The sequence below is a fragment of the Carettochelys insculpta genome, chromosome 1, assembly GCF_033958435.1.
Source record: "Carettochelys insculpta isolate YL-2023 chromosome 1, ASM3395843v1, whole genome shotgun sequence".
NCBI classification, from domain to species: domain Eukaryota; kingdom Metazoa; phylum Chordata; order Testudines; family Carettochelyidae; genus Carettochelys; species Carettochelys insculpta.
In genome coordinates this window covers 171,429,345-171,444,310 of record NC_134137.1, presented here as the reverse complement: position 1 = coordinate 171,444,310, position 14,966 = coordinate 171,429,345, and the positions used below count along the sequence as shown (strand labels likewise).

The 14,966-nt window shown below is 39.8% G+C and overlaps 1 protein-coding gene across 3 annotated transcripts in view; it reads left to right on the top strand.

Moving 5' to 3' along the window:
* The window catches only part of TRAPPC10 (trafficking protein particle complex subunit 10), an 88,464-nt gene that overhangs the window by 21,210 nt on the left and 52,288 nt on the right, over positions 1–14,966 (top strand). For all 3 annotated transcript variants that reach the window (XM_074995342.1, XM_074995333.1, XM_074995352.1), the window contains exons 4-8: positions 1,984–2,180; positions 4,653–4,848; positions 6,240–6,351; positions 9,044–9,291; positions 13,154–13,300. In XM_074995342.1, coding sequence (XP_074851443.1) covers positions 1,984–2,180; positions 4,653–4,848; positions 6,240–6,351; positions 9,044–9,291; positions 13,154–13,300 — 900 coding nt within the window. The remainder of the gene's footprint in view (positions 1–1,983; positions 2,181–4,652; positions 4,849–6,239; positions 6,352–9,043; positions 9,292–13,153; positions 13,301–14,966) is intronic.

Here is a 14,966-nt window from a genome sequence, read left to right as displayed (position 1 = left end):
TAGACTATTGAGCATGAACAGTGCACATAATAAATTGAGAGTGGGACTGAAGGTAAAATAAGCTCTACCTTATCCAAGTTTGGTTACTTGGGACATGCAGATGGTACATCCTGTCCCCTTATTCCTGTTGGTTACATTTGTGACTACCAGGGCACTAATGAGAGGGGATATTGCACAGTTCTAATATTACACAAATTTGATGTTACAAAATGGCACTTAAGTAGGATGAAGTATTGATGCAGCTTGAATTCCTCAAGAACATTAAAACACCAGGGCAATCAATTGTGTGTGCAGTATACTAAAACTAGCAGACTGGGAAATCACTGATGTGCAGATCTGTCTTTCATACATTAAGAAGTTATAGGAGATCTGGAAATTATGCCTCCTGATAGTGGGAAAACAAGTGGACTGTAAGGGTGATATGTTTTTAAGTATTGATGTGGACTAAATAAAGGAAGAATCCTGCTCTAACCATCTGAAGTTATTTGAAAAGTTAACAATAAATATAACCACAAAGATTTAAAGTTTTTTTTTTTAATAAAAGCTACAATACTAAAAAAAATGAATAGAACATGTTCAATATGTTATGCATTAAAAACTAATTAAGCAACAGGTGAAAAAGTCATAGTGCATAGCAACATGCATGACTGTATAATTTAATCTGGGGAACCCTAGAAGTCAGTTTTGGGAACAGTCGTATTAGTGTGTTGGTTTGAAGGACATAGTAGCCAATGACTTGGTGAAATTTAGTGACACTATTTGTTTACTAACCGCTATAAAATGGGTGAATAATACCAAAAATCTGGCAAGTATTCACTCCAATTTAAAAATGAGCTTTTTGACTTTTTTGCTGTGTCCCATACACAACTTTTTTTTTTTTTTTGCCTTCCTTGATTGTTTGAACAATCAGGTCATTCTTGCATAAGTGCTCTCATGGAAAAGTAAATTTTGAACTTGCCTACTGGAGCATTTACACTTTTACATTTTACAGTGTCACTGCTTTACACAGCAGGAGGACAGGGTTTCCAAAACCTTTTCCGAGGGCCCTGGCACAGTGGAAACTAAACTGCAGTAAATCCGAGTTATGCAGGGGTTGTGTTCTTGCAACCCCAACATAACTCAAATTTTTGCACAAGTTGGGCGGTGGGGAAAGAGGGAACTAGGCTGCTGCTTGGTTCCCAGCTCTCCTCTGCTTGTGGGACCAGGAAACTAACCAGCCCACCAGGGCTCCTTCTCCCTGTCTTCCTCCAGTGGCGTGTCTGTCATCCTGACACTGTCCCAGTTTGCAAATGGGAGATAATCCACACAGCCAGTAAATCAGAAATTAATCTCTTTATAAGACTCATGCTTTAGACAACGTTACTGATCCAGAAATGTGTAAACTCCCCAAATCTTGCTTAGCTGCAATGTCTTGTTGGCTGGGAGCTAAACTCATTATAGGGGAAATGCTTGTAAAGAAAGACACTAACCAGCTGATCTCTGACCAGTCTTAACTAACCCAACACAACTTTGCATTGGGATTATTCATAGCAACATGTTCCATAGCTGATCTATAAAAAAGAAGAAAATTACAGAAAACTAGTTGTTTTAATTGTTTAACTGTAATGTCTTTGAAGATATAAACAGTTTTAAACTTTCCAGAAGTATTTGAAAACCTAAATGCCATAGATATGTGAGACCGAGAAAATTTAATAGTTTAATTTTTCTTAGTTGAGTCAAGTTCCAAATTTCAGTGAATTCAGGGTAATTTTATTTTTTAAAAATCTTTCATTGCAATAGTCTAGTAGTATTAATAAAGTTAGCAATAGAAAGAATAAAATTGTAGCTTAACATCGTCCGTGTTTAACTTTCAACACAGACTGTGTCCCTAATTTCATTTGGTATCATTTTTTCAAATATTATTTTCTTATTTTAACAAAATAAGCCTTTCAAATTTGTCTAGATTATCAATTTGATTTGCTAATGCATTACTTACAATTCCAGGACACAGAAGTGTACAAAGCTACAGTAAAGGATGACATCACCAAGTGGCAGAATGTTCTGAAAGTTCACAGCTCTGTGGATTGGTTAATTGTGGTAGTCGAGAGTGATGCTAAAAAAAAGAACAAAACCAATATCCTTCCCCGAACTTCTATAGTGGATAAAATAAGAAATGACTTCTGCAACAAGCAGAGTGACAGGTAAGGCCTTTTTGGAAATATGGTTTCTAATTGTAAAAATAGGGCCAGTTTTTCACTTTAAAATGAATAATAATTTCCCTGATGATTAGATTAAATTGTTCTGGTAAGGTGTATCCTTCCCAAAATACAAAGCAATGGAGGAAAAAGTTTGCAGCATCTTTCCTCAAATTAGTTGTTTGGAATAAAAATAGTAGAAGAGTGATTCTGTAGGGGCCACAGTTTAAATTTGGGGTGTTCCCTTCTTCCAGAAAAGATAAACGGCTTTAAACATACTGGCCGTGGCCACACTAGCCTCCTCCTTTTGGAAGGGGCGTGGTAATGAGGGATTTCAGAAGATGCTGATGAGGCATTGATATGAATATGCAGCACCTCCTTATCATAATGGTGGCCACGCATGATACAAAAGTGCTGCTTTTGGAATGCATGCCATTCATGTAGCCAGGGGCCTTTTGAAAGGACTCGCCTCATTTAAAAAACCTCTTCTTCCTAAAACCAAATAGGAAGAAGGGGCTTTCGAAATCAGGGGGTCCTTTCAAAACACCGCCAGCTACACAAGCGTAGTTGTCCAAAAGTGGCACTTTGGAATTGCATGCAGCTGCTATTATGCTAATAAGGCACTTCATATTCATGTCAGCCCCTCATTAGCATATTTGGAAATCCCTCATTAACATGTCCCTTCCAAAAGGAGTGGGCCAGTGTCCTCACAGCCACTGAGTCATTCTATTTGTAGGTGCACAGCTTCCTCTTACCATTGTACTCAGGAGATCTAACAGGTCTGGTGTGCTCCATAAGAGAGTGCATTTCCTGCAGAAAGCTGAGATGTTGAGTTGGGAACATACTGTATTAACTGTGCCTGCCAAGCATTCAGGAAAAGGAATTTTGGAAGTTTCTGGGCCTTTGAACCGGGGAGGGGTACATGCTGTTTTGTTATCAGTGCAGCAGAGTTCAAACTGCTGACCAATGCAGTTTTGATAGGTGTTGTGTGACAACATAACCAAATGAGGTGTTTAGTGCAGTGAAATGTCAGTGTAACTCTGTCGCACAAATCTCTGTTACTTGTCAAGCTGGTTTTATTATATCAGTGTAGCAAAGGAGTTACCCTGGTAGGAGGAACATTTCAGTGTGTGCATTTCTGCTGTTTTGTTGGTGAAAGGTGACTTTTGTCAACAAAACTGTCGCATAGATAAGTCATTAGTTTGAACCTCAGTTCGTTCCTGCCAGTGTTTTTAATCTTTTTTTTTTTCCTGTGTTGTACTGCTATAAATGCAATTTTGAATCGATGTTGTTTTAAGAAAAATACAGTGCAAAGTGTACGGCATTATCACAACCTTTTACTGCTTTGGAAGGGAAATTGAAGTTAATCGTTGTTTCGAACCAATTTTGAATAGTTTACTTTTTGACTAAGGAAAACAATAAAGAATCCTTGTGTAAAGAATGATGATCCTTTGCAACTACAAGTGTGAATCTGAGCGTTTCTCATGTAAATCTAAGCGAGCAGTGTGCACGTGCTATATGTTGTCGTCATCTGGTTTGTACTTGGGTAATATCAGCCTCTTAAATTTACTTTGGCAAATCTAAATTAAATGTAGTTGAGGTGGATCAAATTCTAACTGTCTAGCTTGCATTAAAAGTTCTACAGCAGACTAGCTTCAGTGAGTTTTCTGTAATTGGGAAGTCTGTTTGAATTGGGAAGAGGATTTCCCTGCCACTGTTCTTTTTCTAATATTAGTAAGGCACTGAATGAAGCCTTTCCTAATCCTGAGTTCTCAAATAAGTATTTCACAGACTCAGCTTAACCTAGGGGAGTCCCACTATGTGGACCACTTCAAATAAAATTAAACTATAGAATCTGCTGAGAGACTTTGTTTTGGTTTACGAGAGTCTAGATGTGACCTGATAGATGTGATTCTCAGTTGCATAGTCCTTTCTAGTCATGACTTTAGTTATGGCACTGCTAGCTGTTTTTCCAAGCAGAGCTTTTTTGTTTCATTAAAATTCTACAGCATATTTGTTTTGAAAAAGTATACCCGTGTTGTAAATTTTCTTGTCTTGTAGAACACAGATTTTAAATTTTTCATTCCAAACCCATGATAGAAGCGTAGGACTGGGATGCACCTTAGTAGATCATCTGTTCTACTCCCCTACTAATGCAGGACTAAATAATAAAGGTAGCGTTCCTGACCAGTGTCAGGACCCACTTGCCTACCTGCCAAATCTAATGAATGCTTCCATTCTATGTTTTAAGGCTGTTTGGTATACATCTTCCTTGTAAGGCTATTATTTCTTATGTCAGTTGTCTCACTGTCCTTATTCCACTTACTAACAAATCTTGAGTGGATATTGAATGGAAATCTGAGTTACCTTACTGCTTCTGTTTGACATTGTTTACAGTATTTACTTGGAGGGGCTCTTAAGTTTATTATATGTATGTTATCTTTTATTCCCACGAAATTTCCATCAATATCTTCACAGATGTGTGGTACTGTCTGACCCCTTGAAAGACTCTTCCCGTTCTCAGGAATCCTGGAACGCCTTCCTGACAAAACTCAGGACACTGCTTCTCATGTCTTTTACCAAAAACTTAGGCAAGTTTGAAGATGACATGAGAACTTTGAGGGAGAAGAGGACTGAGCCAGGATGGAGTTTTTGCGAGTATTTCATGGTTCAGGTACAGACTTTAAAAATTGTTTAGTCCTTTGTTTTGTTGAAAGTATTCTTTTTGGAAGCTTAAATATCAAACTCTCCTTTTAGGGAGGCGAGTGTTATAGCAAAACTTTTCACTATGCTTGCCTGCAATGTTTTTGTGGTGACGTGTTCGCTTACTAGATGTGTTCAGGCTTTGGTTTCATAGGCTGTGGATTAATTGAGAGGACTGGTTTGTTTGTTTTCATGAGCATTTTATTAATTGTTCCACTGCCTTTATATAGAAGAATCTTAATATATTGTGGCTGTGCAAATAAATGCATGCAGTTAGAGTATTGTACCAATGTGCTGCACATAGTAAACTTTCTTTTCTTTTGCGTGTTATCAGAGTATAAATAGACCTTAAGGTTATTTTAAAAAATGAAATAATGTAATTCTCCTGAGAAAATCCTGTTTTCTGATGTGTTGAATTTCCAGATCTGGATGTCTCCTAAATATATATAATTAAATTATGATAAACATCCAAACACATGGGCTACATCTACATGAGAGGGCTTTTTGGCAAAACTGGGCTTCTGCCATAAAAACCCACGGAATGTCTACACGCAAAATTTGCTTTGTCGACAATCTGTCAACAAAACTTGGCATATCTGCTGGCAGTGTCATGCCTGTTTCCTGTTGACAAAACAGCTGTGTAGACGCTCTGGGGCCCTTTTGCTGACAGACAGGGCTTCCAGTTCCGGTTAGCTGTTCTGTCGAGAGAGGGCTGGGCAGTCTGGCTTTGCTCGGTCAACAGAGCGGATTGTTCTTTCAGTCTAACTTTATGTGCAGACACAATCTGTGGATAGACGTTTTACCAGGAAATCCCTTCCGACCGTCACTTCTGTTGACAGATGCTCCTTATGTAGATGTAGCCTTACAGAAAAGCTGAGCACAGTGAAATTATATCATTAGGGATTGACTTAATTACAGTATTTCTCTTAAAATTAGACTGGAGGGTTATAACTCCCCATGTGGACACTTTTATTCCAGAATCAGAATGCCTTTCCCCTTGGTTAGCCTATACTACTTCCAACGCTAAATGGGAAAAAGCTAAACTACAGTAAGACTATCCACATGGAAAGTAATAGTGGTGCAATTATGTTGGTAATTTTTTCCTATGCAGATAAGTCCTAACTCACTGCAGTAAAATATTTAGAAGCAGTCTTAACTCCCAGGAAGCCCACGAAAATGTACCTCTCTTAGAGAACAGTACAAATGTAAAATTACATTGTCCTTGTTATCCAAGTCCTGAGAGACAAGGTTAGAGAAATGCTTTTGTGTTAGTGAGTTCTCCTCATAGTTAGTTCTTAAAATCCATGATATTGACTGAAACATAGTTTGCTACCTTGTACCTTTTTTGCCTGTGTGTTACAGGAAGAACTGGCCTTTGTGTTTGAGATGCTGCAGCAGTTTGAAGATGCCTTGGTGCAGTATGATGAACTCGATGCCTTGTTCTCTCAGTATGTTGTTAACTTTGGTGCTGGTGGTAAGTGCTTTAAATCAGTGAGTGAACGTGTGCAGCAGATCACTTAGTTCCATTCTCTGTGCTGCTCAGGACTAAATTCAAGTAAGATGCGTCTCTAGACATGATCAGTGTGGCTCTGCCACACCCTTCCCTAGAGTGGCAGCTGATTTCCATTAAGATGAATGAGGCAGTTTGTACTACTTGGGGCTCTTGTTTCATGCTCTCTCCAAATTCAGAGGGGTAGCCAGGTTAGTCTGTATCTTGACAAAATAAAAAGCAGTCCTGTAGCACCTTCACTGAGAGGGAGCTTTAAGTTAATCTGTATAGTTATCAGGATTCTCCAGATCTGAAGAAGTGGGTCTGTCCCGTGAAAGCTCATCACCTAATAAATATTATTAGTCTTTAAGATGCTACAGGACTGCTTCTTTGTCTCTAGATTCAGGCAGGCAACAGTTATACTCTGGTCGTGTTCAAGGTTTTCTTTGTAGCCATGAGGTCTAGAAACATAACGAAAGGACATTGTGATCTCATGTGACTCCAAGTACTCGGACCCTAGGTATGGGTCTAAAGTACTTTTGTTTTCATTTGGCCATGGTGTTACTGTTTGTTCCCACAACTGGCTTTTGAGTCATGAAGAAAATCAGGGCAAAGACCTGCTTCATCAGATGGATGAGTGGGGGGGAGTGGTTGGTTCAGAGGAGTATTTAAAGAGGGGGGGTCCCATTAAAAGGGAGGGCCAGAGCTGACAAGGTCTATTCAGTCAGGGTGGAAATGGCCCATAAGTAGTATGCATCAAGAGAGGAGAAAACAAATCAGATCAGTCAGTGGGGATGTGGCCCATTGTCAGATTCTAATGTGGAGATGTGAACATTGAGAGCAGAGAAGCTGCTTTTGTAAGGGGCCAGCCACTCCCAGTATCTGTTTGATCCTTGGTTGATTGAAGTCAAATTTGCAAACGAATTGCAGCTCAGAGATTTCTCTCTCCATTTTATGTTTTTAATTTTTTGTCTTGTAGGACTGCTACTTTAAATCTGTTACTGAGTGTCCAGGGAGATTGAAGTGTTCTCCTACATGTTTTTGTATGTTACCCTTCCTGATGTCTGACTTATGGCCACTTATTCTTTTATGTAGAGACTGTCCAGTTTGGCCAATGTAAATGGCAGTGGGGCATTGCTGGCACATGATGGCATATATTGTATTTGTAGATGTGCAGGTAAAGGAGCCCCTGATGGTATGGTTGATGTTAGGTCCTGTGATGATGTTGCTAGTGTAGATATGTGAGCAGAGTTGGCAGCGAGGTTTGTTGCAGGGATTGGTTCCAGGTTTAGAGTTGCTGGTGAGAATTTGTTTAAGGTTGCAGGCTGTCTGTAGGCAAGGACAGGCCTCCCTCCCAAGGTCTGTGAGAGTGAGGGATTGTTGTCCAGGATGGGTTGCAGATCACTGATGATGCACTGAAGAGGCTTTAGCTGGGGGCTGTATGTGATCTCTTATTTTTCTTGCGAGGCCTGTCTTGTAGCAGGTGGCTTCTGGGTACCCATCTGGCTCTGTCAGTCTGTTTCCTCACTTCCTTGGGTGGCTATTGTAGTTTGAGGAAAGCTTGGTAAAGGTCTTGTAGACGTTTGTCTCTGTCTGATGGATCGGAGCAAATACGGTTGTACCTTGGTGCCTGGCTGTATACAATGGATCGTGTAGGGTACCCTGGATGGAAGCTGGAGGCGTGTAGGTAAGCAAAGCGGTCCATGGGTTTTTGGTATAGGGCGGTATTTTATGTGACACAGGACTTCTTGTTCTCGAAGATACAAACTAACACAGCTACCTCTCTGATACGTGAAAAAAAAATCAAATGTTTCTGCATGCTGTTGGTAGGCTGTCTGTTGATTTTAACACTATTTTTAAACAACATGCATGATTGCAGGTTGTCTTAGACTTTGGTTAAAATGTGTTTTTTAGATTCGATACAGAAAAGAATTCTAGGCACAGTAGAGCTTTGTCATGCCTATTTAATGCATGTGGATGCAGTTCTTTCCCTTACATACATACATTTTTATAAAAAAAAAAAAAAAAAAATTTTTTTTTTTTTTTTTTTTTTTGTAACGAGCAGCATGAGACTTTTGAGTTCATTTCATTTTGGTAGTACCACTGGACACACACCTTTTGAGTAGTGTCAGGTAATGTGAAATCAATGTTTGTCTAAGTAAGAGATCCTGATTCTTCATAATTCATCATGAGGAGTTCATGTATCATTGAATGAAGATGTAAAAAAAAAAAAAACAAACCAAAATGTATGCACCACTTAACAAATTACTTAGTGAAATTTAGTGGGACAAAGAAAGATATGCCTAAATAAGGGACGCGCTTGTTACGGTGCTGTGTAATTAATGGATACTCAGGTAGATATATTGCTTAGCTTTCTCTCTATAACTTCATGTGAGGTTTACTTTATTCAGAAATGCATTGTAAACCAATTGTCTTATAGCTGTCAGATATTTAGGTCCACATTTTGAAAATGTGGTGTCTAAATTTAAAGTATGTAAAGTAAGTAATGGGAGGCGTGGGTGTCACTTTTGAAAATCACACTATATAGGTATTTGAGTCAGTTTGGCCATAACCTTACGGGGGGGGGGGGGGGGATGTGTGCGGGTGTGTGTTTTGTTTGTTAATTCTTACTTTATAAAGTAACATACTAACAGTGATTTTATATTTGTTTACTTAGATGGAGCAAATTGGCTGACATTTTTCTGCCAGCCAGTGAAGAGCTGGAATGGATTGATTCTCCGTAAACCAATAGACATGGAGAAACGAGAGCTAATTCAGAATCAAGAAGCCACTCTATTAGACTTGCGCAGTTACCTGTTTTCTCGCCAGTGCACATTGCTGATCTTCCTGCAGAGACCATGGGAGGTGTCTCAGAGAGCACTAGAGCTTCTTCACAACTGTGTGCAGGAGCTTAAGCTGCTAGAAGTGAGTAAAAGATGTAATTAATTATGCAAAGAACATCTGTTTAATGGATTTCTGTCCAGTTGTAACTCACCATTGACACATTTAGCACTGTACTGTATTGTCTGTTTAATGCTGTAAAAGTTTCTAATTGCAATGTTGCGACAATTCATGTGATTGTTTTGAAATATCTGTGAGGCTGCAGAGCTGGAATTCCAGACAGAGTCCAGATTTCTTCTCATGAGTGTAACTATTTTGCAGCTTGAGCTCTGGAAGCCTAAATTGGCTGTCATGGGTCAACCACAGGTTTTTGTTTCCTAGGTAGCCACATGATGGAAACTTCATAAAAGGTTTGTGTTTTTTGGAGGTAGTATTATGATTGTATTGCATTGATAAGAAGTTCTGAGTCTGAGTTTTATCCAAAAAACTATCAGAAGCTGATAGTCATTCATTTCTTTCTTTCCTAAATTCATTACTAATGTCATGGGCTACGTCTACACTAGCCCCAAACTTCGAAATGGCCATGTAAATGGCCATTTCGAAGTTTACTAATGCAGCGCTGAAATGCATATTCAGCGCTTCATTAGCATGCGGGCGGCCGTGGCACTTCGAAATTGACGCAGCTAGTCCCGACGGGACTCCTTTTCGAAAGGACCCCGCCTACTTCAAAGTCTCCTTATTCCCATGAGCAGATGGGAGTAAGGGGACTTTGAAGTAGGTGGGGTCCTTTTGAAAAGGAGCCCTGTCGGGACAAGCCACGCGGTGGCGAGCCACGTCAATTTCGAAGCGCCGCGGCCGCCCACATGCTAATGAAGCGCTGAATATGCATTTCAGTGCTTCATTAGTAAACTTCAAAATGGCCATGTAAATTTACATGGCCATTTCGAAGTTTGGGGCTAGTGTAGACACAGCCATGATTCTATAGTCTGTAACTTACAGGGAATAACAAATGTATAGCTGTGTAGGTCATAGGACAGGAAAGCTATGTTCTTAGTATATGAGCCAGCAGCTCCCTTCATTATGCCTTTTCTTGTGTGTCTGTGGGTGTATCATTGCTGAAACTAATGTTGACACACAGAAGTCACTTAAAAAAAAAAAATTGCCAAAGTATGTTTACTCTTGCTCCATCTGTCAACAGTCTGTCCGTATTTTAAGCTCCCTTGTTGACAGCATGAGCAATGCGTTGTGGGTATGTATCCCACAGCACCTGACAACACTGTTGCTAGACTCTGTGGGGATGTAGGACGGAGTGCAGCAGGTATTGGAACCATGCAAAACAAACATCCAGGCACTGCTTTGTTTCCCAGCTGTCCAGGACTTTTCTGGTTTCCTTTCATGCTATTTTTCAAACTACTGTTTGCTGTACACTCCAGCATCTGCAGTAAAAAAGCATGGATCCCACATCTCTCCCATGCTGTCTTCAGTGTTGTGAGGACAAAACGCATTGCAGCAGAATTAGTCTTGAACCTACTGATGGAGAAAGAAGAGTTTCAGGCAGCTGACATTCTGCATGAGATTGTTTTTTTGTCTATCTGTCATTGCATTTGGCGCTAACAGAGCATCTGCACTTCTGGGCTTGGGAAACCAGCTCCAAGTGATGGGATTGCATTACTACTCCAGTGTAGGAGATAGGAGATAGATCAGTGGGTACAGAACTTTAGGATGTATAAAGAAGTCTCCTTGGAGCTGTGTGCTGAGCTGGCCCCCCCAGGTGTGATGTGTGGATGGCAGAATGATAGCTGTCCTCTCAGTAGAGAAGCATGTGTCAATTGCTGCCTGGAAGTGGATGATTCTAGACTGTTGCAAATCAAGGTGGAGTGGGGAAGTCTACTGTTGGGGCTGCAAACTGTTCAGGTCAATACATCTCAGTCTGCTATGGAGGATTTTGAGTCTGGTGCTTCATAGTAGAAGAATGTGCCTTTGGGAGATTGAAAGGGGTGTTTCTGTGGCAGTCTAGACCTTATAGAGGAGAATGTTCACAGGATCATGCGTACTGTACTTTGCATAGTATCTGTGAAAATAAGGGTGCTCAGGGTGGAGAACTGAGGCACAGCACATGTCTACAGAGTTAGAACACCCAGACACCAGGGCCATCACAGAAGGCAGGGCTGCTGTTAACATCAGGGCGGCAGTTTTTAGTGACAAAACTTGATAGTGTAGACATAGCCTTGGATTTAAAAGGTGGCTCTATCGTGTAGGCTAGGGAGATAAATTTAACTATCCCCAATCTATCTCAAATGACCAAAGTTATGTGTTGGTATATTAATCATATAGTAATTTTCAGGACCACTACTAAGCCATTAAGGAAAAGCTTCCTGACTGAAGCTTGTAACTAATTCCTCATTAGTCTTATCCTTGCTATTGTAACTGCAGATACTATTCTTTGCTAACGCTAATCCTTAGGACTGTTTCTAAGATCTCATGAGATGAAATGAATTATTATTTGCACTAAAAACACTTCCTCTTCTCTACCTTAAATTTGGTGCCTTAAAATTTGTCTCTCATTGGTCATGTATCCTATGGCAGGGTAAGTAGGAGTTCCCAGTGCATTTATACCATTTGTTATTGAACATGCTTCTATCATTTTTTTTTAATTACTCCTTTTCCAGTTGAACAAATCTACGGCTCGTCTACAGTTGCTTACGTTGGCATAATATACATTGCTCAAGGAGGTGGAAAAGCCACTCCCCTGCAGTGCAAGCTGCATCAACTTACAGGATGTCTACACAGTGCTGTGTCACTAGCTACTGCCTCTTGTTGAGGTGGAGTAATTTATGAGGACAGGAGAACATTCTCCTATTGGCATAGCATGTCTTTATCAAACTCGCTGTAGCAGTGCAGTTGTCCATGTATATAAACTGACTCTTGGTCTTATAAATCTTCTTTAAATGACAGATACTTCCCAGGCAGTGTACCCCTTCCCCAGCACCTGTGAATTTTTTCTTTTCTGGATCTTTTCTAGTTCTGAATTTGAAATAGTGGTAAAAACTGAAAACAAGTGTTTAATGTTATAAGTTCACATTGATCTGCTGTACTGTGTTCCTTGTTCTCCATCTGCCTTCTTAACATGGTCTCACCCTGTTTATTTGATCACCATGGAACATTTAGCAGATATGTAAATTGAACTGTCTGAAGTGACCCTTATCTTTCTGTCAGAAAGTTCATTCAGAATCATAGAAGTGCCCATACCTGGGGTAAGACAATGGCTCATCTAGCCCAGTGTCCATGCAGATTGCAAATCTGAACCTTCTCCCCCAGTACTTTGTACTTAGATGTTTTGACCTCTTACTCTATTGCTCAGTTCAGTTTGGTAGGTGTTTCTCAGTTTTTACTCACAGTTGTCTGTAACAAGATTTCTTATTGTGTGACTAGCAAGCTTGATACTCTGAGGGACATCAACAGTCTTTTGAAATCCTAACATCTGATTATATTTTTCTCCACTATTTAATGTAGGTTGTTAAATTTCTGTAGCTAGTTAGGCCTGATGTATCCTGACAAATGCTGGACTGAGTCTGTAGATCTTGATTTGATGTTCTCTCCTCTCCCCCTCCAGATGATTTCTAACTTCACCATTTTTAAAAATAGCCTTTTTGATCGTCAGTAGTAGAAGTTAGAGTTCTCTCCCTCTCCTTGCATCATGGTGAGGCTGTCAAATCTAATTGTAGTGTGGTCATTTTTTTTCTTTGGGGCTTAACCACATTTGCTTCCTAAATTTTGTATATTATTCTAGAAAGACTCAAGAGTTAGCATGTCGTCTTGTATGCTGCAGAGCAGTCTGTTCGAAGAACTTCTGCTTTGTAGCATGAAGAATTTCTTTTTGCCAAGCTGTGTCCTAATATGATCAAGCAATTACTCATTTCTCAAATTTTACTGTAAATTTTTTCAGGTCTCTGTTCCTCCTGGAGCTTTGGATTGCTGGGTATTTTTAAGCTGTTTGGAGGTCCTGCAAAGAATAGAAGGCTGTTGTGATCGAGTGCAAATAGATGCCAATGTTTCCCACACTGTTGGCTTATGGAGCTATGCCACTGAAAAGGTAAGCAAGCTGATACGTCTCAGTTACAGACACTTCCCTTAAAGTGCGTCAAAGCTCTGTGACAAATGGTAATTTGCTTTACTGTGAATTTAAAAATTGTTTAATAACACTCATCCATAAACTGTCCCTGTGTATTACTTTGTTGCACTGGATAATGTAACTTAATAAAAAAAATTTTTTTTTTTTTTGTCTTCATTGTGAGGCAAGGGCTGGGAAGCACTATTTTCAGCTTTTCGGTGTGAAGAAGGGAAAGTGAAGTGCTTCGTGTTGCTAAGCAGTGACCACTCTAGGTGGTCAAATATTGGTACTGATTCGATTTGAAATCAACCTACAAACCTTGTCAGCTGAAAGGAGGAGGTGACTGTGAATACGTTACAACATGACACTCCTTGATTTGAATGAGAGCCTTTACTCCTCCAGACTCTTTATCTGTATTTTGATATTTTCTCCCAAACTTCTTATTTATTCCAACATATTATCGATTTAATGGAAATGTCGTTAGAGTACAGAAACTGTGCATGTTGTATAATTATAGTAGAAATAATGCACCCTTCCCTTTGTTGACAATGTTAGCTTCAACAGTCCAGTTATCTGCTACTTTGCCAAATGCCTACCTGGGTATTTTCTCATATGTTTTCCCCAACACAAGGGAAGAAACTTCATATCAAAATCTGTAAAACGTTCATCTGATTCTTAATCACGTATTTCTTTAAGGGTCCCCTCTGGTATGTTAACTTTAAAACGCTGCCAACAGCTAGGCAAGGCAGCAGGTTGAGATTTCTAACTTATTGAGATTTGTGCATATAATGTTAAACTTACTTATCTAGGGCAATGTCTACAATACCACCTTCCTTCGAAGGAAGGATGATGATAAGGCTGTTCGAAGTTTACTAATGAAGTGTTGCCGTGCATAGGCAGCACTTCATTAAGCAAATTCCCAGCCGTGGCAACTCCGAAGTTTTAAACTTGGAAGTACCAGCACGCATTTAGCCGTGGCGCACCCGCCAGTATTTCGAAGTGCTGGCACAATTTCGAAGGTGCCCCAGCACTTCGAAGTACTGACACATGCTGGTACTTCCAAGTTTAAAAGTTCGGAGTTGCTGCGGGGGAGGGGGGGGGGCGGGATTTGCTTAATGAAGTGCTGGCTATGCATGGCAGCACTTAATCAGTAAATTCCGATCAGCCTCATAACCATCCTTCCTTCGAAGGAAAGTGGTAATGTAGACACAGCCTAGGTGTCTTATGTCTCCCATTTTTTAATTAATCTGATTTATTTCCCTGTTGTATCCTGTCAGAATCTAGACTGTGCACTCTTTTTTTTTTGTGGCAAGACCTGTGTTTTTCAGGGGCTGTCTGGTTGTTTGCATAGTGGAGCACTACTCCTAGATTGGGATATCTAGGCATTATTTGAATACATGATGATGATTTAGTATTAGTAGGAGGCATACAAGTTATTCATTGTGATGCTGTGGAAAGTTAAATGTTAATTTAATTAATGTCTTGTGAGTATTTTTTACAGAAACTCACTCTGAGTGTGACGTTATTACTCTTGCTGCAGGTATTGATATTTTGTGCATGTCTTTGTTAATGGGAATGAGCTGATGAGCCTATTTCCTTCATGCTGCTAGGAGTGGGAGAGGGACTGGTGAAATTTTTCCTAATTTCT